The following is a 22,752-nucleotide window of genomic DNA, read 5'->3' on the forward strand; positions in this document are numbered from 1 at the left end:
ATGCAAATGTAAAGACAAAGGATACCCTGAGGTATCCTTTTCACCCTTTTTAAGGGATGGTATAACATTGCTATCACTACCCACTTTGAAAGGTTTTCAGGTGATTGAGGAAAACAGACCATTTAGCCAAACAGAGCAAGTTGTCCTACGCATGCGTAGCTGTGTAGTACCGGCCTGCCGGGCCTTGCGCATGCGTAGGGGGGCAGTCTGTGCCGGTGGCCGGTAGGATGATGATGATGATGATGATGGAGGAGGACGGAGGGAATGTGGCTTTCAGCGCCAGAAATAAACGGTGTAGGAATAAGAAACAGGCTGGGAAGGATGTGGCTGTAAGTAAGAGTTCCTCTTGGTCAGGGATTGGGGTGAGGAAGGTCTTCATCTCAAGCCAAAGCGGAATTATAGTGAGGATGGCCCGGAGTCGGGCTTGGCCACCGCCATTATCCTGAACACATTGAACCTACTCGCAGCAACGACCTGATGCATTTATATAGCAACCGTTTACATTAGCATCCCCTAAAGCGGCGACTACCTGAAATTCGTGAACCCTCGAATAATTTGCGTTTAAGGTTGGCGAGCTGATGTTGCTGCCAGGATCACTGTAGTGAAGCCAATCCCGAAGCATGAGATTAAATTAAAGTAGAAAATGCTGGAGATGTTCGGCGGGGTCAGGCAGCATTTTTCAGGGAAGAGATACAAAGTCGATGTTTAAATTGTGATTTTTTTACATTAGAAATGTTACGTTCTTCTGCTTTTCTCTGTCTATAAAGTTGCCTGCCCGACCTGAGTATTTCCAACCTTTTCTGATTTGGAAGAGCCGGTGTTGGACTGGGGTGTACAAAGTTAAAAATCACACAACACCAGGTTATAGCCCAACAGTCTTGTTTGGAAGCACTAGCTTTTATACATATATATAATTTCAGTTGCATCACACTGTAAACTTTTGCTATAAATTCTGTCTTATGATATGATACTCTGCAACCACCTGATGAAGGAGCAGCGTTGTGAAAGCTAGTGCTTCCACATAAATCTGTTGGACTATAATCTGGTGTTGTAAGATTTTTTTAACTTTGTACAACCTTTTCAGCTTCTAGTTCAGAATTCCAGCATCTACAATATTTTACTTTAGCATGAGATGTAAAACTGGTAGAGGTGAGATTAGGGAGTAATTGTGGATGATGAGCATTTTTACTTGTGTGGAAGCTCTGGTTACTTGTTTGCTGCAATTCAGGGCACAGTTCAACCTTTCATTGATAACCAGTTTGTTAATCCTTACAACTCTTACCTACTATTCCCTAAATATATTTTTTTCTTTTAAATTCATTCATAAGATGTGAAGATACAAAACAAATTTGAATAACATCTTTCGTGACCTCAGAACAACTCCAAAACATTTGCTGTTGGAGTGCTGCTGAAGTATTACAGTGGTCATGTAGAAAGGTGCATTTAAAATAATTGCACATTGCTTGAATAAAACTAAAATTCTATAATTGCTGGAAATCTGAAACACAGAAAATGTTAGAGAAACACAACAGGTTTATCAGCATCTGTGGAGAGAAAAACAACTAATGTTTTGAGTTTGGGATGGCTGTTCTTCAGAAAGATCTTCTTAGTTCTTCAGTGTTCTGTTTGTTCTAGTATGATTAGATTACTTACGGTGTGGAAACAGGCCCTTAGGCACAACAAGTCCACACTGAAAGCAACCCACCCAGACCCATTCCCCTACATTTACCCCTTCACCTAATACTCCGGGCAATTTAGCATGGTCAGTTCACCTAACCTGCACATTTTTGGACTGTGGGAGGAAACCGGAGCACCCGGAGGAAACCCATGCAGACACGGGGAGAATGTGCAAACTCCACACAGACAGTTGCCTGAGGTGGGAGTTGAACCCGGGTCTCTGTGCCACCCATGTACAGTGCTTATTGGAATTTAGTTTTTTAAGTATCTGGTGCAATGAAGCATTCGTGTTGAAAACTTTACTGGATTGCACAAAATTATCAATCAGTTAGATGGCTGTTGTTACAAGTATCTGATGTGTATTTCTTCAGTATCTTCATTTCATCCCAGTAGATCTAACAGAAACCTGAATCCAATGTAGTTTGTGTTATTACCCCTGATCCTCCTAGTTTGATTTTTTTTCAAATTAAATCCCTTTTGGATTTCTGAATGCCATGTGCCATTCTCCACTTGAGGGAGCAACTGAGTACATTACTAGCCTGTGTTAGTAATGGTCTGTAATTGTGGGAGGTGATCAGACTGTCCATATTGACTGTACCTCATATTTACTTTTTTATGTAGTGATCCAGTTGTGTTTAAAAACATCCATTTATGAAATGGTTCACAACTGAAATTCTCTTCATTTCATCCAATCTCCCATGATTATACTGCATTGAATAATGGATTTATATAAGAGAGAGGGAGATAGAAATATAGAAGTTTTGCAGCTAAAGAAAGTTGAACGATTTCCAGATTCTTGTAAGAAAGTATGCCTTTGCTTTTGTTTTTATTTAAAAAAGAAATTACAACGACTGAAAAAACTACAGCAAGGTTAGATGTTGTAGTTTACATTTAGTGAAAAGAATGACTGAAATACAGTGTATAACTTACCGCTAGTATAGTGACTTAACCAAGATTCTGTTTAATTTTAAAATTCAGCATAAGTGAGGTCAAACTACATAGAAATAATGTTCCCATGCTAATCCATTATTTGAAAATGACTTTGGTAAGTTTTACTGAACCATAAAACTCCCTTCAAAGCAAGTCTACTAATACCATTTTAAAAGACTGCTGGCATAGCCAGTGATGCCCACATCACATGAATGAATTAAAAAGAAACTCTTGGTCGTAACTCCATTCTTTTCTCTATTCTTTCCTAATAGTTTATTTTACCTCTAATGTGGGTAAGTTAGTTAATTCTGCCTTGTCAAACTATCATTGATTCCCTCTGTAACTTTATTTAAACCTTGCTTCAGTTTCTCTGCCTCTGAAATGTAGAAATTCTCTTGCTGGGCAGTGTTAATGCCCTCTCATTCAAATTATTCAAGCATAATTTTTTAAAAAGGAGCAAAGATCAAAGGAATTTAAAGTTAAGTGAAAATATTCTTTTTTGTGTGTAGAAGTGTTGTTATCCACTACAGTACAAAAATGTTGCCTATTTACATTAGCATTGTTTTGTTGAACCTGTTTGCAGGTCCAAGGTACAAATGACAGCAGTATTGTTAGCAAGTGTTCCATGGCCAGTTTAGGCTACTTCAATGATTGCTTTCTGAAGGGATTTGTAAATAAAACCACCAGAAGAGCTCCACTTATCAATCGGTATGATATGCATCCAATTATTTTGGTGTGTTGTGAAAATTACTTGTGAAATTGTTACATCTTGCATTTTAAAGAAAGATTACTTTGAATTATGTGTTTCAGTATTGTCACTTATGTCATGGGAAATGTTAATTTCTGTGCTCATTGCAAAGCAATGACTTACATTGGATGTAGTTCCTTGAGAAACACAGCTCGTTCACGTGGCCAGTGTTCAGTTATGAGCTCCGATGATAACAGTGGTCCGTTATTCTAGAGATGGACAAAGACAAAGTGATCAGAGTTGTGCCCCATCTTTCTGTCCCTAATCCCATAGGAGAGGAAACCATGGATGATCCCCTGCCCAGATTTCCATTGTCCGGAACTGCTGAAACCACTTGTGCATTTCATGTGCAAGATCTAATAACTCAAATATCAGGTTAGCTGTTCAATGTGATAGCATAATTACATTAGGCAGTACAGTTCTCCTTGTACTAAATTTCCTCCACTAGTGGAATTATTTTATATCTACTCTGTCAAATCCTTTCAAAATCCTAAAAAATTATATTGAATCACCCCCAATTATGTTGTATTCTGGGGAATGCAAGGCTGGTTTAAGTAATCTGTCCTGATAATTCTGGTAGTTTACTGTTAAGTTTCACTGTACTCCTTCCAAGATCAATATATCCTTTACAAAGTGCCTGAACCTATACACAATATTTTAGATATGTTCTGACCATATCTTTATATAATCGTAGCAAAACTTTGTCATCTTAATATTTTAGCCTTTATAGTTTTAAAGGTTACGTTTGATTGATCGATTAAATTACTTTTTAGATTTAACCACACATTCTAGTAATCTGTGTGTGTGGATCCCTACTTTTCTTTAATCCTCTCATATCCCTAACTTTTCACCATTTTAATTATTGTAATATTGTCACAATGGTATAAAATGTGGGCTATTGGTTTTCAAATTTCATTACACCATTTAATATTAATGGAACAGTCATGGACTGAATTTAGTTTAGAAAGGGACCTAAAAAGCTCCCTTAAAATTATCACAGGTATCACCTAACCCCGCAAGTTTCAAGAAACCAACATGGATAGGTGGCATAAAAACCATTTGAACTGTGGATGCTGTAAATCGGAAACAAAAACAGAAATTGCTAGAGAAGCTCAGCAGGTCTGGCAGCAACTGTGAAGAGAAATCAGAGTTAACGTTTCAAGTCTGGTAAAATCACCAGGAAGGGTCACTAGACCTGAAAAATTAACTCTGACTTCCTCCTCACAGATGCTGCTAGACCTGCTGAGCATTTCCAGAAATTTAACTTTTTTGTTTCTGGATTATATGACAGACCGCTAAACTGAATTAATATTTTATTCAAAGGCAATGCAACCACGTAGAAAACTCCCGCTGAGGAGATGTGAAAAGTCCCACATCTCCTATTTGCTTTACACTTTGTGTGTTCACATATTCGAGATGGAACTTCACCTAACAGAGACAATTAAACAAACAAGCTGGTATTTCAAGAAGATGACTTTGGCAGAGAGAAAATGAAACTAAGGACAAAGCTGTGAACACAGCCTGAGAACTGTGTCTCTGGAGGAGATGACAATTAAAAAGAAACTTGAGAGCACATAAAACTTGAAGAATAATTGTATGGTTCAAAACACCACCTAAACAATAGTCATCTGAGGTTTAAACATCATGCCTCAAGAACACTCAAAAGACTTGAAACTATTTCACCTGTGTGTGTATGTGGAGTCTCTCTCCCACTGCAACTCCCAGGTCATTTACTCTCTCCCCACCCCCACCCTCCTCTAGCTTATCTCTCCACGCTTCAGGCTCACTGCCTTTATTCCTGATGAAGGGCTTTTGCCCGAAACGTCAATTTTGCTGCTCGTTGGATGCTGCCTGAACTGCTGTGCTCTTCCAGCACCACTAATCCAGTATGTGAGTGCGTGTCGGCCCATGTGATTTTTCAGGGGCCATATGTTTGATGTCACATCATCATTTTCCTCAGGTTAGTTGGTAACAAAATTGCTTTTTGAACGAAGAAAACATCTTCGTTGTTTCTGGTGAAAACAGTTAATTGTGTTTAAATTGGGGATATGTATAGCCATGTACTAAAAAGATTTCAATCCTTATTGGGATTCAAGTAAGTTTGAAAAAAGTAGATTCATGCCACTTCGTGTGGTCATAACATTATGGACTGAGGTAGTAAGAGTGTAAAGGTCAGAGGGGGAAAGAATTTACATATTAACATTATATAAGGTATACAGCACAGAAGCAGACTGTTTGACCCAACCAATCTGTATTGTTTATATTTGACTCAAGCCTTCTCCCATCATTCTTTATTTGAATTGACCTTAATAACCATCCTTCGCATTCTCTCCATCAATGCTTGTTTAACTTCACGTCAGTACACTTATACTATTTATAATTAATTACCTGTGATAGCTTTGTGTTTTTTTTGGAATATTAACTGGGAAAAATGGAAAGTTTGACATTACACTTGCAGAATATGTAATGCCTATTTTGTTTACCCACAACTTGAAGGTCTAAAATGCATTGGTGGTATTCACTTAATGGTTATACAAAGGCGTACAACTCTGGAGAAGTTAGATTTGGTAGTTTTAAGAAGCTAGTTGGCACCATATGCCTTTGGTTTGAAAAGCAGCCTAGCAACAGCCTGTTGGATTTTTAAGTTGCAGTTTGTCACAGACCTGAGGAAATAATTGCATTCAGACCTCCTGAAAGCCTTTCAACAAAGATAGATCTCTCACTTTCTCACCCTCTTGAGAGTGGAAAGCACTGACCCTCGCTCTGAAAATAAGAACTTCTAATTGAAGCAAAGACCTAGGTACAGTTGACCAGCTGCTGAATTGAGGATCTTCTGTAGTCAACAGCAATGTCATAACATCACCAATTATCCAAAAGAACTGTGAGTAAATCACGTCTGTGGTTTGGACTCTTAATCCATCATACTTGTTAATTTTTGATTGTTTTTCACCCATGGTGTTTTTGCAGAGCTGTCTTTCATTTACCTACTTGAGTGAGTGCACATTTGGTTTAATGGGATACAGTTTGCATCTGCATGCTAGAAATGATTGAATTTAATCGTTAATTAGTTTTGCTATTTGCTAAAGGGTTAGTTTGTTTATAATACAGTAAGTAAGTTTTCTTATTTATTGATGAAACCTGGTGTGAGTTTCTTTTGTGCTAGAAAGCAGTCAAAGTCAAACAAATGAACCATTCTAGCAATTCATTTGGGCACTTACATATTTGTGACAGCCTGTGAAATAGTGCACCTTGATTAACAGCATACTCTTTCCATTGGGATCATGATTAGATTAGATTTGATTCCCTACAGTGTGGAAACAGGCCCTTCGGCCCAACAAGTCCACACCGACCCTCCGAAGAGTAACCCACTCAGCCCCATTTCCCTCTGAGTAATGCACCTAACGCTGTGGGCAATTTAGCATGGCCAATACATTTGACCTATGCATCTTTGGACTGTGGAAGGAAATCGGAGCACCCAGAGGAAACCCACGTAGACACGGGGAGAATGTGCAAACTCCACAGTCGCCTGAGGCTGGATTTAAACCCAGGTCCTGGTGCTGTGAGGCAGTAGTGCTAACCACAGAGCCACCGTGTCACCCTATGTTGTACTTGGTAGTGAGTTCAATATTTTTACTACTCCTTTGGGAATTTTTGAATTCCCAATTAGATTTCTTGGTGACTGTTCATATTCATGACCTCTGGTTATGCTGTTCCCCACAAAAGAAAAAAATCTATCTATTTTTATTAAAACCCACTATAATTTTGACAATCTGTACTTCCCAGGATGTTGCCAGGACTGAAGAATATGAATAGGGAGAAGCTGGATAAGCTGGAATGTTTTTCACTGGAGAGTAGGAGATTGAGGTTGACTTTATAGAGATTTATAAAATCATGAGGAGCATAGATAAGGTGAATAGCAGAGGTCTTTTCCCCAAGGTGGGGGAGTTCAAAACTAGGGAACATATTTTTAAGATGCGAGGAGAAAGATTTAAAAGAGACCTGAGGAACAATTGTTTCACACAGGGTGTTTCTTATGTAGAATGAACTGCCAGAAGAAGTGATAGATGCAAGTACAGTAACAACATTGAAAAGATGTTTGGATAGGTACATGAATAGGAAAGGTTTAAAGGGCTTTGGTTGAAACGTAGGCAAGTGGGGCAAGTTTAGTTTGGAAAACGCGGTTGGCATGAATGAGTTGGATTGAAGGATCTGTTTCCATGCTGTATGATACTCTGGCAACCCCAGCTTTTTTTTGAGGGAAAAGAAACAGAGTCTGACAATCCTTTAATGAGATATTTAACTATGCACTTCTGCTATTATCCATGTAAACCTTTGCACCCTTTCCAGAGTCTCTATATTCTTTATAATATGCTGACCAGAACTGCAGACAATTAAGTGCGGCCTAATCAAGGTTCGATACAGGTCAGCATTACATAACTACTTTACAGTTCAAGCCCAATGCTTGACTCTTTTAAATGGCCTTACTAATCTATGATGCAATGTTTCATGTTTGACTTATTTCATACTTTTGAGATTCTTTTGTTGCTTTATCTAATCTTGCACCTTCCAAATGATATCAATTAGTATTATTACTAATCAATATTAGAGATTTTCTTTTTTAAGTTCTAGACGGCACTACAGTGAACTATTAGCAAGATAGTGGTAGATTTGAAAAAGAAAGTAGCTTGTGTAAAACACTGTATATCCAAGAATACTGCCAGAGGCCAGAGAAGAAATTGTGAGGGCCCTGGCTGATATTTTTGCATTATCATTAGACATGGATGAGGTCCCGGAAGTCTGGAGGGTAGTGAATGTTGTACCATTCTTCAAGAATGGCTGCAAAGAAAAGCCTGCGAATTGTAGACCAGTAAGCCTTACCTCTGTGGTAGGTAAGTTACTTGAGAAGATTCTGAGATAAGATATACATGCATTTGGAAAGACAGGGTTTGATTAGGAATAGTCAGCATGGCTTTGTGCATGGGAGATCATGCCTCACAAATTTGTTAGAGTTCTTTGATGAAGGGACCAGAAAGGTTGACTAGGGCAGGGAGGTAGACGTAGTCTACATGGATTTCACTAAGGCATTTGATAAAGTCCCATGTGGTAGACTGCTGTGGAAGGTTAGTTTGCATGGAATCCAGGGGTAGCTGGCAAACTGGATACACAATTGACTTGATGGTAGGAAGTAGAGGGTAATAGTGAAAGGATACCCGTCAGACTGGAAGCCTGTGACTAATACAGTGTCTCAGGTCGATGCTGGGTCAGTTGCTGTTTGTTATCTACATAAATGAGTTGGATGAGAATGTACAAGGCATGATTAGTAAGTTTGCAGATAATACTAAAATAGGCAGTATCATGGACAGTGAGGAAGGTTACCAGAAATTGCAGCAGGACTTTGATCAGCTGGCAAAGTGGGCTGAGAAATGGCAAATGGAGTTTAATATAGGTAAGTGTGAGGTCTTGCATTTTGGAAAGTCAAATCAGGGTAGGAGTTTCATGGTGAATGATAGGCCTTAAGGAGTGTCGTGGAACAAAGGGACCTTGGAGTTCAGGTGCATAGTTCTCTGAAAGTGGAGTTACAGGTAGACAGGGCAGTGAAGAAGGCTTTTGACACATTAGTCAGGGCATTGAGTACAGAAGTTGGGAAGTTATGTTGCAGTTGTATAGGACGTTGGTGAGGCCGCACTTGGAGTATTGTGTTTAGTTTGGTCACCTTGCCAAAGGAAGGATGTTTATTAATCTGGAAAGAATGCAGAAAAAATTTACAATGATGTTGCCAAGACTCTAGAGTCTGAATTATAGGGAGAGGTTGGACAAACTAGAACTTTTTTCTTTAGAGTGTAGGAGACTGAGGGGGGATCTTATTGACATGTATAAGACCATGAGAGGCATGGATAAGGGTGAACACACTCCTCTTTTTTCCAGAGTTGGGGAATCGAAGGCATCAGTTTAAGGTTAGAGGGGAAAGAATAAAAGGGAACCTGATGGCAACTTTTTTCACACAGGGTGGTTCACACATGGAGTGAGCTGCTAGTGGAAGTGGTTGAGGCAGGTGCATTAACAACATTTAAAAGGCATTTGGATAAATACATGGATGGGAGAGGTTCAGAAGAATATCGGCCAAGTGCAGGGAAATGGGGTTAGCCTGGATGGACATTTTGGCCAGCATGGACCAGTTTGGGCTAGAAGGCCTGTCTCTGTGCTGTAGGACTCTATGACAATAGGACTAGTTCAGCTTCAGCTGGAGAATTATGTTAAAATCTGGATATTACATTTTAGGAAGGGTGTGAAGCTTAAGAGATCATGCATTAAAATATCAGGAAAAGAATATAGGAATGAGAAATTTAAATGATGACCTTTCCTCAGAGAAGATTAGTTTGGGAGGAAATTTGACAGTGTTCAAAAATCAAGAGAGTTCTTGACAGATTCAGTTGTGGCTTTCAAAAGGGAATAAGACAAGTAACAGGGGAAAAAATAGTGGGCTGCAGGGAAAGCACTGGAAAGTGGGACTGGCTAAATTGCTCTTCCAGAGACAGTTATAACAATATTGATCTATTGGTCTCTTTGTGCTATGAGTCTAAGAGGTAACTATAAAATAAAACTTTAAAGTTTCTAACGGAGTAATGGAGCCAGTTGACAGATACTAAATGGAATCAAAATTACTTGAGTACCAAAACAAAAATGGCTTTGACACTGAACTTGTTCAAAGGGCCTATTTTGTCTGTTGTAACAGTGGAACCCATCGCAAGTACTGCAACATCTTGCAAATTTTTGAAAGTTGTGTCACCTAACAGAAATGTTTCATGCCTTCCAGTCAATAAGTAATGATAACATATCTACTGATTTAGGGTATTTGATTTTCTGTGTAGGCTAAGAATTCTATCCAGAGTCTTGAAATTGATGAACATGAGCAACTTAACCACTGAGTTGTATTTTAATAGAAATGTTGTATCTTGGAGTAGGCTGAGATTTGCACTAAAATCAATAGGACTCTAATTTTATTTTGTTTCTCTCTGAAGTGGTTACTACGTGAGGGCAAAGGCAGTGGATTATAGTCTGCATCGTTTCTTGCAACATACAGCAAGTTACTCACAGAGACAGGTGAGAATGTTGGAGTTTTGCCTTGCTCTGCTCCTGTCATTTTGTACATGAAAATAATTATTAACTGTGTTTAACTTCCCTGAGTGGGTGTGATTCTCCCCTCCTTTCCTATGAAGAATGCTCAGCCGGCAAATCAAGATTGGGAATTTGAGTAGACACCACAAACACAAATTCTGGATTAGTATTGCTGGAAGAGCACAGCAGTTCAGGCAGCATCCGAGGAGCAGTAAAATTGACATTTTGGGCAAAAGCCCTTCATTCCTGATGAAGGGCTTTTGCCCGAAACGTTGATTTTACTGCTCTTCGGATGCTGTCTGAACTGCTGTGCTCTTCCAGCACCACTAATCCAGAATCTGGTTTCCAGCATCTGCAGTCAGTTTTTAACCACAAACACAAATTTGTACCTTGTCACAGTACCTAGTGCTTCATCAGCTTTGAATGCAAAGTCTGCCTGCACACTCCTGTACTATTTGTCAAGTTTTGCATTAAGCCTAAATTGAATTTCTTTTAAATGTTTTGAAATTTGTTATCTGGGCTGTGAGTACCTGTATGCATATAGTGAAGATCATACTTGAATGTTTATGTTCTGCCAGGAAAATAAAAGCACATTAAAAGCTTAATACTTTCTGTTAGCATATATTTCTGTTAGTATATATTTCTGTTTCTCCAGATCCTTTCACTTGGAGCTGGCTTTGATTCCTTGTACTTTCGGCTAAAGGCAAGTGGGGAGCTGAAAAATGTCATTGTGTACGAGGTGGATTTTCCAGATGTTGTTCAACGCAAAGCAACTCTTATTAAAAACAAGCAGGAATTCATGGAACTCATTGGCTGCATGAATGAAATTAAACCAGCCCAGATGGGTATGTTTTTTTTGAAATGCATGATTCATTGAAAATGCTGCCTGACTTTAGCAAGGCTTTTGACAGTGATATAATAGGCAAATGATATCAAACCATCTGCAAATTAAGATTTTAATTTGCATTGAAGGACGACTCATTTCTGTCTCAATTGCTTTTTTTAGATTAGATTACTTACAGTGTGGAAACAGGCCCTTCGGCCCAACAAGTCCACACCACCCCGCCGAAGTGCAACCCACCCATACCCCTACATTTACCCCTTACCTAACACTAGGGGCAATTTAGCGTGGCCAATTCACCTGACCTGCACATCTTTGGACTGTGGGAGGAAACCGGAGCACCCGGAGGAAACCCACGCAGACACGGGGAGAACGTGCAAACTCCACACAGTCAGTCACCTGAGGCGGGAACTGAACCCGGGTCTCTGGTGCTGTGAGGCAGCAGTGCTAACCACTGTGCCACCGTGCCGCTCACCGTACTGTTGGCAAACTTAAGATTGCTGAAGACCATTAAACATTTTAGAAATAATATTAAACATAGATATCTGTGCAGACCATGAATGTTCATTTTAATTTCCTTTTATATTGTTATAATAATGGTTGCAACTTGTATATGCTACAAACAAAACTATTAGCCATATATAGAGATTATAAAAGCATTATACTCAAATTGCAGTACGCTGCAAACCTTATTCTGATTGCCAGGTTATATTTCCTTTTTGAAATTGCAGATCATTTATATCTTTGTGGTTTGGATTACAAATTACTTGGCATTGACCTGACTGAAATAGCAGAGTTAGATAACCTACTGATGGAGACTGGCCTAAATCCTGCATATCCAACCCTGTTGCTATCAGAAGTTGTACTGACGTATATGAAAGATGCAAGGTAACAAGACCCAATTTGTGGGATTGATTAATTGAGCTAGTTAATCTACTGGGTGTGGATAATGTCTGGGTAATGAGACAAGCTGTGGAGCTATTCCAACTTGCACAGTGATAATCAAGTAAATCTAGATTGAGAGCACTCCTTAGAAATTTCAGATGAAAGGGAATAATTATTGTTTGCTTCATAGTTGAAATATTTGAGCATTACAGTTGGATTTTTAGCCTGGGGATTGTCAGTGTTTATAAGTTTAAAGCCATAGCTTACATTTCAGCAGAGTGTTAGTTTGTTAAGGCGTTCTGCATAATTTGGGGCACATAGAGAAAACCTGCCATGGGAATAGATAGAATTTATTTTAATTTGCAGTTACTAATTGGTAACCAAGTCTCTGCTTTAACACTGCACAAGATGTACTCTCAAACTGCCACTTCTGCTCTGTTAACTAAAGGTAACGATCTGATTGCCATGGAGAAGGAATTGTTCTAAAACACTTAAAAATAAAGACCTGTTCATAAGATGCAAAAGTCTAAAATTTTCAACTATTTAAAAACACTGCAAAAGTTTAAAGTTTAAGTGACTGCTGAAAAGAAGCTTCAAACTGGTGTACATTGTCTGTTAATCTGAAAGATCATTAAATGGTGTAGATGAAGTATAATAAAGATCCTCTGTTATCCTGAGGGGGACAAAAAAATTGCCTTTCCCGTTATCAATAATGCCTCTAAGTATCTATCAGCACTGTGTTGCATTACTAACAGTTCAGAATCCTGGCTGTTGGAGAAGTTAGCTAATTGTGAAGTAAAACCTTATATTTTTTTCCTTTGAAATTGAGCTATATTTTAAGTAATGAGTCCGATATTTTCTGATTAGTTTATGACAAAGTGAAACTTCTGTCTAGTTCTTCAGCTGTAATCCATTGGGCAGCGAACAGATTTTCGTCTGCAGTGTTTGTTGTCTACGAACAGATACGGCCAGATGACCCCTTTGGTCAGGTTATGCAGCAGCATTTTACTCAGTTGAACTCCACTCTGCATGCACTTACTCAGTTTCCTGGAAAGGAAGCTCAACGGAAACGTTTTTTAAATGAGGTCAGTTTAATATCACAGATATTTTATGTGTTACAACCATGCTGTAATTTCAGACACCAGCCCAGCTACAGTGAACTCCTCCTGTGCTGTTTCATTCTATAATTGTAAAATATTACTTAGCTGCCATGGTCTGTGATTAAACTGAAAGCTTTTAGATCATTTCTTTAAGTGATCTCCCAGTTGAATTATCCTTGTTTCTTTCATATATGAAATGAATATATCTTGCTCCCAATCTCAGATGTCTCTTCAAAATGGAGGCCACATACTTGGGAAGAGAAGATGTTTCAATCACCATGGGCAAATTTTAAAACATACAGATAACAAATGTATCTAACTATAATCTTTACTCTTCTAGGGCTGGGAGGAATGTCATTGTATTGACATGAATGAGTTTTATACTGGATTTATTCCAGAACAGGAGAAACAAAGAATTGAAATGTTAGAACCCTTTGACGAGTATGAGGTAAATTTGACATATTTCAATTTATCTAACTAAGTAGTGGGACAATCTTTCAAACTTGGAAAATATATCCAGTCTATTTTGTAACTTATGGGAAAGTTATTCTTAAGTTAAATTTGAGAAAGACATAAAAACAAAATAGTGCAGATGCTGGAAATCTGAAACAAATGCAAATAATACTGGAGAGACTCTGGAGATCTAGTGGCATCTGTAGGAAGCGAAAGAGTTAATGTTCAAATCCAATATGACCTCTTCCCAACTGTTGTGAAGAAGAATCATATTGGGTTTGAAATATTAACTCTGTTTCTGTCTCCGCAGATGCTACCGTATAGAGTCATAGATGTAGAACACGGAAACTGACCCTTTGGTTCAACTCGTTCGTGCCGATCAGGTATCCTAACCTAATCCAGTTCCATTTGCCAGCACTTGGCCCATATCCCTCGAAACTCTTCTTAATCATATACCTGTCCAGATGCCTTTTAACTGTTGTAATCATACTGGCCTCCAGCACTTCCTCTGGCAGCCCGTTCCAATCATGCACCACCCTCTGCAAGAAAAAGTTGCTCATTAGGCCCCTTTTTAAAATTTTTTCCCTGTTACCATAAACCTATGCCCTGTAGTTCTGGACTCCCCCAACCCAAAGAAAAGACCGTGTCAATTTATCCTATCCATGCCCCTCATGATTTTATAAACCTCTAAAGTCACCCCTCAGCCTCCGACACTCCAGGGAAAACTCCAGAGAGATTTCAGCCTCTCCTGATAGCTGAAATCCTGCAACCCTGGCAACATCCTTGTAAATCTTTTCTGAACCCTTTCAAGTTTTACAACATCCTTCCAGTAGGATGGAGACCAGGATTGCATGCAATATTCTGCTGAGTTTCTCCAGCATTCTTTGTTTGTTTGAGAAAGGCATCAAACAGTTTCAAAAGCGACTTTTTTTTGCCCACTTTTATTTTAAAATGTCAGACAAAGTTCTTTTTTTGCCCAGAATGGAAAATTAGGCAGATGACGGGAAATCTGTGCTATTAATTATCTTAGCTTTAAATCATTTACTGTACTTATTAACTAGAGTAAGTAGATACATTTATTAAAGATGCAAATTTCCATGCTGAATACCAACAATTAATAATTAAAGCAAGTATTTCCTTATTTCATAAATTTGTCTCACTTCGTACTATTTCAAATAGATAAATACTTAATATTTAAATTCATTTGAGAAATATTACTTATCTCTTTTTCCCTCCCGACCTCAACTTATTTACTTTTCACAAAGGAATGGCATTTGAAGTGTTCTCACTATTTAATTCTGAGTGCATCAAAAGGAGACCTGAAAACCTGTCTGTTTTTCCATTCTCTTCCAGGTAAGTCAAACAAAAAGTAAACTGAACTAGGTAATTGGGCTTTGGGAAGCCACTAAAGTTTAATAGTGTTACCAAAGTGATCTGAAGCCAGGGAGTTCCTGACATTTTGCTTGGTGGCATCTAATTAAATTGATTCATCTTAAGCCTTTGGTTCCCAAACATTTTTGGTTGTGTACCTCTATTCAGATTTACAAACTTTTTGAATGTCCCATAATGCATTAGATTTTTTTAAACTACTCCTCAAATTACCATTATTTTATAAATTATAATGGCACAATAAGTCTATGATAATTCCTTAGATGCTATTAGTGATGGATGAACTAGGCATAAGCATTTGAGTAAGAGAGACTGTATGTAAAGAAGTAGCTTTTGAATAAGAGGACTCCCTTTTAACATCAGTGAGAATTTTGTTTTCTCTCAAAGGGTCTTTTGAATGCAGTGTTCTGTATTTTAAAGTAGAAGACTTGGTTTACAAATTAATTTAATGATGATTGAGCTAGAGTTTTGATAGGCAAAGGAGTCAGCAATTATGTGGCGCCGATAGAAAAACCTCAACCAGATCAATCACGATCTTGTGGAGTGGTAAGCAGGTTTAGAGCCATTTGGGCTATTTCTGCTCGTATGTTCCTTTGAGAGAGAAATATATTAATAATCAGACAAAACAAAGAATCGCAATCAGCAGACCCTAATGTCAATCCCATTTTTACCCTGCTCACAAAGCAATCTCTCTTCCCAACCCCACCAACTCATTGAAAAGAGTTCTGAAGAAGTGTCACTATACCTAAAACGTTAACTTTGCTTTCCCTCCACAGATTCTGCCAGATCTGCTGAGTTTTTCCAACAGTTTCTGTTTTTGTTTCTCACTAACTTGTTCACTGGCTCACAAACACATCTTAAACGCACCCTTTATGGAATCACTAAGTCAGCAGCCCTTCTTCTTCCAAACTTCCTTATCCCAACACACCTATTTGTACCTTTATAAATCAAATCCACCAGGACTAATGATGTTGACTAAGCAGATTATGTCCATTCAGCAGTCTGCTGGCCTGCAGAGCAAGGAGCTTGCTCTCCTACTACAGCAATGTTTAGTTAATAGCTGCTGCCCTTACCCCACTCCCATTACTGTGCTCACGTGAATCTGTCACCACTGACCTGCTCTTCCAATCAGAAGTGGTTATCATGGAAGAGAGAAAAAAAATTATTCGGGGAGCAGTGCATAGGTAATTACCAGTGTGTGAGGATGCACACCCAAGGCTTAGGTTGGAGAGCTTCTAACATCCAGAGGGGAAGGCAGAGTTAGAAAAACGATCATATCTCTGTAAATCTGCTGTTGTGCAATTAAGAGAAAAATGTCTCTCGAGACATCTGCTGTACCCCCAGGAGTACACATGCCCCACTTTGAAAATCATTGCCTGAAGCTATTTTGTACCACCACAAGAGAGGAAAGCTAGGATATTTGCAACTAAGTTGAGTTAGTTGCAAACTAGAAAAAAGTTGTGCTTGTAAAAATGTTGCTTAACCATTTTAACCACATGTAACTGGCAAGCATACATAAACTGCTGGGTCAGAAGTAGCAATCCGAAACTTACTACTTTTGGTTCTGGATATAATTGATGAACCTCCTTCCTCAACACTTTTAACTAAAAGCATTTTGTCAAATGCAGCAGCATCTGTACCAACTATTATAATGTCCAACAGAACCTGTGCTAACAGTTTATGTAAAGTTATAGCCATTGAAATTGTTGTAAAGTCATGCACAAGCTATATTTCTGTGTTATTGTATTGGGGAGGTGATTTATTTTTAATTCTGATTCTATTTTGACTCACTTGATTACCAGTCACATCTTTTGTGCCTGTGACTTGTTTGTTTGTGGACTGGCTGATTAACTGCTTTTGTGTTCTAGCAAGTGTAATCGAACACTTGTATCTCTCCACAAATGATAGTTCTGTATTCAGCATTGTCTCTGGTTCCTCTTGAACGCTTTATCCACTTTCTTTTATAACCAAGTGGAATCAGACATCCACTTATGTTGACTTTTTTTTCCCTATTGTCTGAACTCTGGCAACTTAACCTTTTTTTTAAATTTAAGTTCTTGGTATATTTAATTTTGAACTAGACCTAATTGCCTTTTGTCTTTTCTGAAATATAGCTTCTCCTTGCATTACTTACTAGCTCTGTTTTTAAAAATTGATTTGCTGCAGGGAGGAAATAAGATTGTCTTTTGATCTGTTTCATTCAACACACAGTCACACCCCAACATACATGACATTACTTTGTAACAACAACTATACCTTAATCACAGCCAGTCCATTAGAAATCTGCCAACATTGACAATGGCAACTAAATAATTGGTTGCATTTTTATATTACAAGAAATAAACACCACAGATTTAACAATATCAGTGAAATAATTTGCCACGTCTTTCTTTGTTTCAAGTTCTACAGGGAAAACATTCATGTCTGGATGATCCTGCATTTATTTTAGAACATGCAGTTGCAGTATACCTCATTCTTTTACTTTCTGGTTTTCTTTAAGTCTCCCTTAAGCCAAGTCTCAGTCTGATTTTTTTCTTCTTTCCTTTCTGTTTCTTGTTCTCAATTCCTCTTCTAGTTGTTTAGGATGAGACCTGTGTTTCCAATGTCCACCTACGACTGCCTTTCTCTGTCTTTAACAACTCCAAGCAAAATTGTTTTCCTTCAGTCTTTACGTTAAATTGTTGTATTTGGTTTGCTGTATATATGTGCAGAAGAACCCTAGTTATTATGTTCAAGAATAGGAAATCAATTTCAAATATTGAAAAATGTGAGTAATAAAGCTTACCTAGGATAAGCTGGAGATCAGCTTATCCTAGACCACTATGTGCAGTGGAAATGCTGTCTTTTGTAAATACTGCTAAACTTTATGCTCTTTTGAAAAGTAATTTTGTATTTTCTCTCTACAGATTTCCACCCTAATAAACTAGATACTTATGATCCACTGCGGATCTCTGTGTCTCCATGTGACATTGAAACGGAGAATCCTCTTTTTAAGAGGTTTGCCCATTGTTCATCACTTATTGCCCCAAATGTAGTCCTTATCAGTGGAGGATTTGGCAGCAGAGTTGGCCAACATGGACGCCTCAGGGATGCAATGCTAATGGTTAAAAGTGGACCAGTTTGGAAATGTGGCTCTGTTAACAATGAGGGGTCAATCCATCTTTTGAGTAAGTTTACAAATAGCTGTAGTCATATTCAATACTTTGAAATTAAATTCTGAATTTCAGCTTTGAATACTGTGAAACATTTGGCATAGCTACAATAAAAGTTTTAGCTGCTGAAAAGCAATAATAATTCTCCTTTCACCCTGCTTACAATCTGCTAAGTGTTGCAGAAGCGTTGCTGTTCTATATTTTGTCCACTTGTTCCCTTTTTCTTCTGTAAATAGCAGATAATGTTGAGGTACAGCTTCACAGATGCTGACAAACCATCGTGCTTTGTCCTAGTGTTTATTCTTCATGTGTGAATTTAGACAATGAATGTCAACAGCTATTAAATTAAGTGATGCATTACAACATTGCCACTCAATCATTTTCTAGTTAGATACCTACATGCATGTCCAACCAGCTAGGAAGATTGGAAGTAATCAGGAGAAGACATTATGATCTTATATGTGTTAAATTTTTAGGATCCCACGAACCAATTCAGTACTGCCATGAACGTTAATTTAAAACAATAAATATATTTCTTTAATTATGATATTAATTAGGAAGACATCAGTCTCAAACCTTCAGCCTGAGACAACGAGTGAAAGCAGCTTGCCTGTCCCTCCTTTCAGTCATAAATCTTGTTTATGCTAGACAGGGTTATTGTGAAAAAGATATTTCCTCTTGGAATATAAACATAACATCTAAAACCAGAGACTCAAATTTAGCATAAGAGGCAAGTTATTTAGCAACTGAAAGACTAAGGTATTGCTTAACCCAGATGATCGTGAATCTTTGCAGTTCTGTACTCCAGAAGGCTATCGCTGTCATTTGAGTATGTTCAAGACAAGGTGGCTAGATTTCTAAATAGAAATGACATCAAGAGACATGGAGATAATTTTACAATGCTATGTTGAAGTAGATGATTGGCCATGATTTAGAATAGCAGAACAGGCTTTTGCAGGTCTGAAAGGCCTACACTTGCTCCTGTGTTTGACAGGGTATAAGATGATAAGATTTGGGGAGGTTGTGGAGCCAGATGAAATGTACCTTTTCTTGGGGCATATGTTGATTTTTTTTTAATCATTACTACTTTTGCACTAAAGGTTCTGATGCCCCTGTATGTGTGTAAATATTTACTTTTAAATATATTGTTTCACTACGCTACGGTTTGATAAGTTTAAAATAGAGCAGTTTCAGTGTCCACCCTCTGTCCCATTGCTTGATTTCAGTGAACAGTTGGCATCAGATGTCAAACCTCATTGCTATCCATTGCACCTTGCTGCAATTGAGTGTGTGGATGTTACTTGAGATCTTGATTGGGATTAGCTGTGACACTCCTTGATATTGGAGAGGTTGGCAACAATGTCAAAACTAAACCATTTAAGCAATAAACATTAGAATGGAAAAGAAAGAACCCTTGTTCTTGTGCATCCGATCTGTTTTATCAAATATCTATTGCAAACAGCATATCAGAGGCAGAGTCTCTGTGTATGTTTAAGGCTGAGGTAGGTATATCTTTGGACAGTAGGGGAACCACAGGGTAAAGGGCAGGAAAATGGGATGTGAAGAATTTCGAAACCATGATCCTGTTGAATGGTGGAACAGGCTGAAGGAGCCAAGTGGCCTTCTCCTGCTCCTATTTCTTATGGTCTTAATCAGAGGAGAACAGCTTTTAGTAATATTTCATTTAAGAGCAAAGGACTTTGGATGCTGGAGATTGGCATCTCTCCATTTAGACTTGGAGAATTTCTCCAGATCTTTGTTTTTATTTCTGTAATATTTTGACTTCCTGCAATTCACAAACAGTTGACGAAAATAAAAGATGGGAATAATTTAACAGAAAAATATTTAGTATCAGTCTGCGAATTGATTTGCTTGCGCTGAAATCTATTTGAGACTTTAAGTTCTCAAAAAACCTCTTTGGAAATGTTAACTCCAATCTGTAATCTATTGTACTTGGTTAACTAAACTTGAAACTTTTTGTTCATGCTTTAGCTGAACGAATGTTTCACAGCATGACGTCATTTTGTGACAGTCATTGTGTAATCTTTGGTGGCCGCACGTCTCCACTGAAGCCAGTCACCAGTATCCTTTTGTTGAAATGTGAGGTTGGCGACAGTATCATCTCTAGCATCAACTTGTCAGTAAAAGAGGTAGAGTGCATCGGCACTGCACCCACACCACGCTGGAGACACACAGGAACAGAAGTAATTTACAAAGGTAAAAAACAATAGACCGGAACAAAGTTTTACACAAAAGTTTTCATTAATTGAAAAACAAAATTTATTATAAAGGATTAATCAAAATTCTAGCATTATAATTCTGGCATTATAAATGCATACTAGCAAATGGAGAAACAAAACTTGAAAGGAACTGCCAGTTTTGACATTTTGACAAATGTTAATTACAACTTCATTCTGATTATTTGATATCTATCTACCTGGGCAGAATCATAACATTATGTAAAGTTTATCCATGCATCAGATTTTGTGGAGGAGATGTAAGTTTGATGGGCGTTACAGAGCAACAAAACTAACATTAATCGATTTTGAAAAATATTTCCATTTGATGGAGCAACATTGGAGTGGCACATGTCTCAGTGGTTAGTACTGCTGCCTCACAGAGCCAGGAACCTGGGTTTGATTCCATCTTCAGGCAATGGTCTCTGTGGAGTTTGTACGTTCTCCCCATGTCTGGCTGGGTTTTCTCAGGGTACCTCGGTTTCTTCTCTCAATCTGAAAGTGTGCAGGTTAGATGGATTGACCATGGTAAATTGCCCATATTATCCAGGGATGTGCAGGCTAGGTGGGAAATGCAGGGGTCACAGGAATAGGGTAGGGTAATGCCTCTCGGTGGGATGCTGTTTGGAGGATCATTGTGAACTCAATGGGTAGATTGGCCTGCTTCCATGCTGTAGGGATTCTGTAATTTCAGCACCTGAATTAAAATCAGACTTGTTTGCTGTTTTGAGGAAATGCCGTGAACTGAGGTGTGATTTGTATTTCATCATAATTTTATTTTTGTTAAACCATATCTGCCAAAGGACTAAATGCCATTGCATTGTTGTGCTTCTTTTCCAGAAGCTATGTTAATCCTCTTCAATCTATGCAAAATATTGACCAAAATGTTATTTCTTTCAGAACATGCTATAAATTCACCACCTGTGGTGACTATTTTGTCATGTATACCCTGTCAATGGGTGTTGGACTCACCCTCTCCTGAAAGTTCACTAGTTTACTGCTGGTGTTACCAAACGGGTTGTAGGTTCTGCTTTTACTTTTAATTTGTGACAGCATTTTGAAAACAATGCAATGGTAAAGCAGGTGTGAATGTAAGCATTTGCTGAAATGCTGTCTTCTCTTCCCTTGGCCTACTGGACTTTCCAGAGAGGCTCAACTTAAGATTCAAGAACAGCATCTCCTGTTTCAATTAGGTACTCTACAACCTTCCAACTCTGTAGTGAGTTCAACAATTTCATACGGTATACCTTTTCCCATTTGTTTCATTTTTTTTTAGTTAACGGCACAGCAGCACTTGGCACATCGTTTGTTTCATCCTTGCACCATCTCCATTCTATTTGCCCCTGGACAGCTAACTTTTCAGTCGTTCTATCTCTTCTGTCTTGCACTCTATCACACACCTTCCCCTTGCCCTTTTTCTACTCTTTGTTGGTCAGACCCTGTTATTACCGCTAACTTTTCTCAGTTCTTTTGCAAGGTCACAAACCTGAAACATTAACTTTGTTTCTCTGTCCACATAGATGCTGCCCAACCTGCTGAGTTTTTTAAATTTTGTGTCTTTATTTCTGATTTCCAGCATTCACTGTTCAACTTTTAGATATGTACATTATTTAGGACTGTCATGGTTTGTAAGTAACTGGGGAACGTTCTTTTTGAAAGGTCAGAGATATCTGTTCATCTATGGTGGTCGTTCTCCCAAAGACTTGGTACTAAATGATTGGCATTTCCTGAACCTGGAAGACTACAGCTGGGCAGATGTAAGCGAAATTATAGTTGTTTAAAAATTTCTTAGCGTGCTGCACCTTATTTTCCTATTTTGTTATTTGTGCTTTCAGGAGAGAGTTTCCGTCTTTCAAATATTTTCTCATGTTCCCTTAAATGATAGTGTTTTATGTATCAATCACTACCTGTTATTAAGCTTTCCATAGTTCTAATCACCCTCTATGTAAAGACATTTCTCCTAACTTAGCACTCTGATTTTGAGAATTTTTAAGTTGGTGATACTCCCTACTGACTCAGTAATAAGAGAAATCCTATTTTTCCTGTTGTTTGTGTCAATGTTTTTCATTGTGTTGGGAGCATTTAGTGAGGCTCACCTCTACTTCCTGTGCTCCAATGGAAATAATCCCAGTATCTCAAATCTCTCCTCATTATAGTAATTCTTAATATTTGTTCTCTGTAAAATCAATACCTGTAAGAATATAACTAGGCAAAGAAATGACAA

At 38.2% G+C, this 22,752-nt stretch overlaps 1 protein-coding gene across 2 annotated transcripts in view; it reads left to right on the forward strand.

The window, feature by feature from the left end:
• The first annotated feature begins 216 nt into the window (after positions 1-216).
• Positions 217-22,752, forward strand: part of lcmt2 (leucine carboxyl methyltransferase 2) — a 31,406-nt gene continuing 8,870 nt past the window's right edge. The window contains exons 1-11 of one of the 2 annotated variants that reach the window (XM_072578863.1): positions 217-329; positions 3,191-3,315; positions 10,375-10,456; positions 11,127-11,316; positions 12,044-12,200; positions 13,093-13,282; positions 13,638-13,745; positions 15,016-15,103; positions 18,046-18,306; positions 20,284-20,508; positions 22,188-22,285. In XM_072578863.1, the coding sequence (XP_072434964.1) occupies positions 228-329; positions 3,191-3,315; positions 10,375-10,456; positions 11,127-11,316; positions 12,044-12,200; positions 13,093-13,282; positions 13,638-13,745; positions 15,016-15,103; positions 18,046-18,306; positions 20,284-20,508; positions 22,188-22,285 (1,626 nt within the window). In that variant the 5' untranslated portion in view covers positions 217-227. The remainder of the gene's footprint in view (positions 330-3,190; positions 3,316-10,374; positions 10,457-11,126; positions 11,317-12,043; positions 12,201-13,092; positions 13,283-13,637; positions 13,746-15,015; positions 15,104-18,045; positions 18,307-20,283; positions 20,509-22,187; positions 22,286-22,752) is intronic. The other variant, XM_072578864.1, reaches the window with a different exon arrangement.

The sequence above is a fragment of the Chiloscyllium punctatum genome, chromosome 10 (assembly GCF_047496795.1).
Source record: "Chiloscyllium punctatum isolate Juve2018m chromosome 10, sChiPun1.3, whole genome shotgun sequence".
In the NCBI taxonomy this organism is placed as follows: Eukaryota; Metazoa; Chordata; class Chondrichthyes; order Orectolobiformes; family Hemiscylliidae; genus Chiloscyllium; species Chiloscyllium punctatum.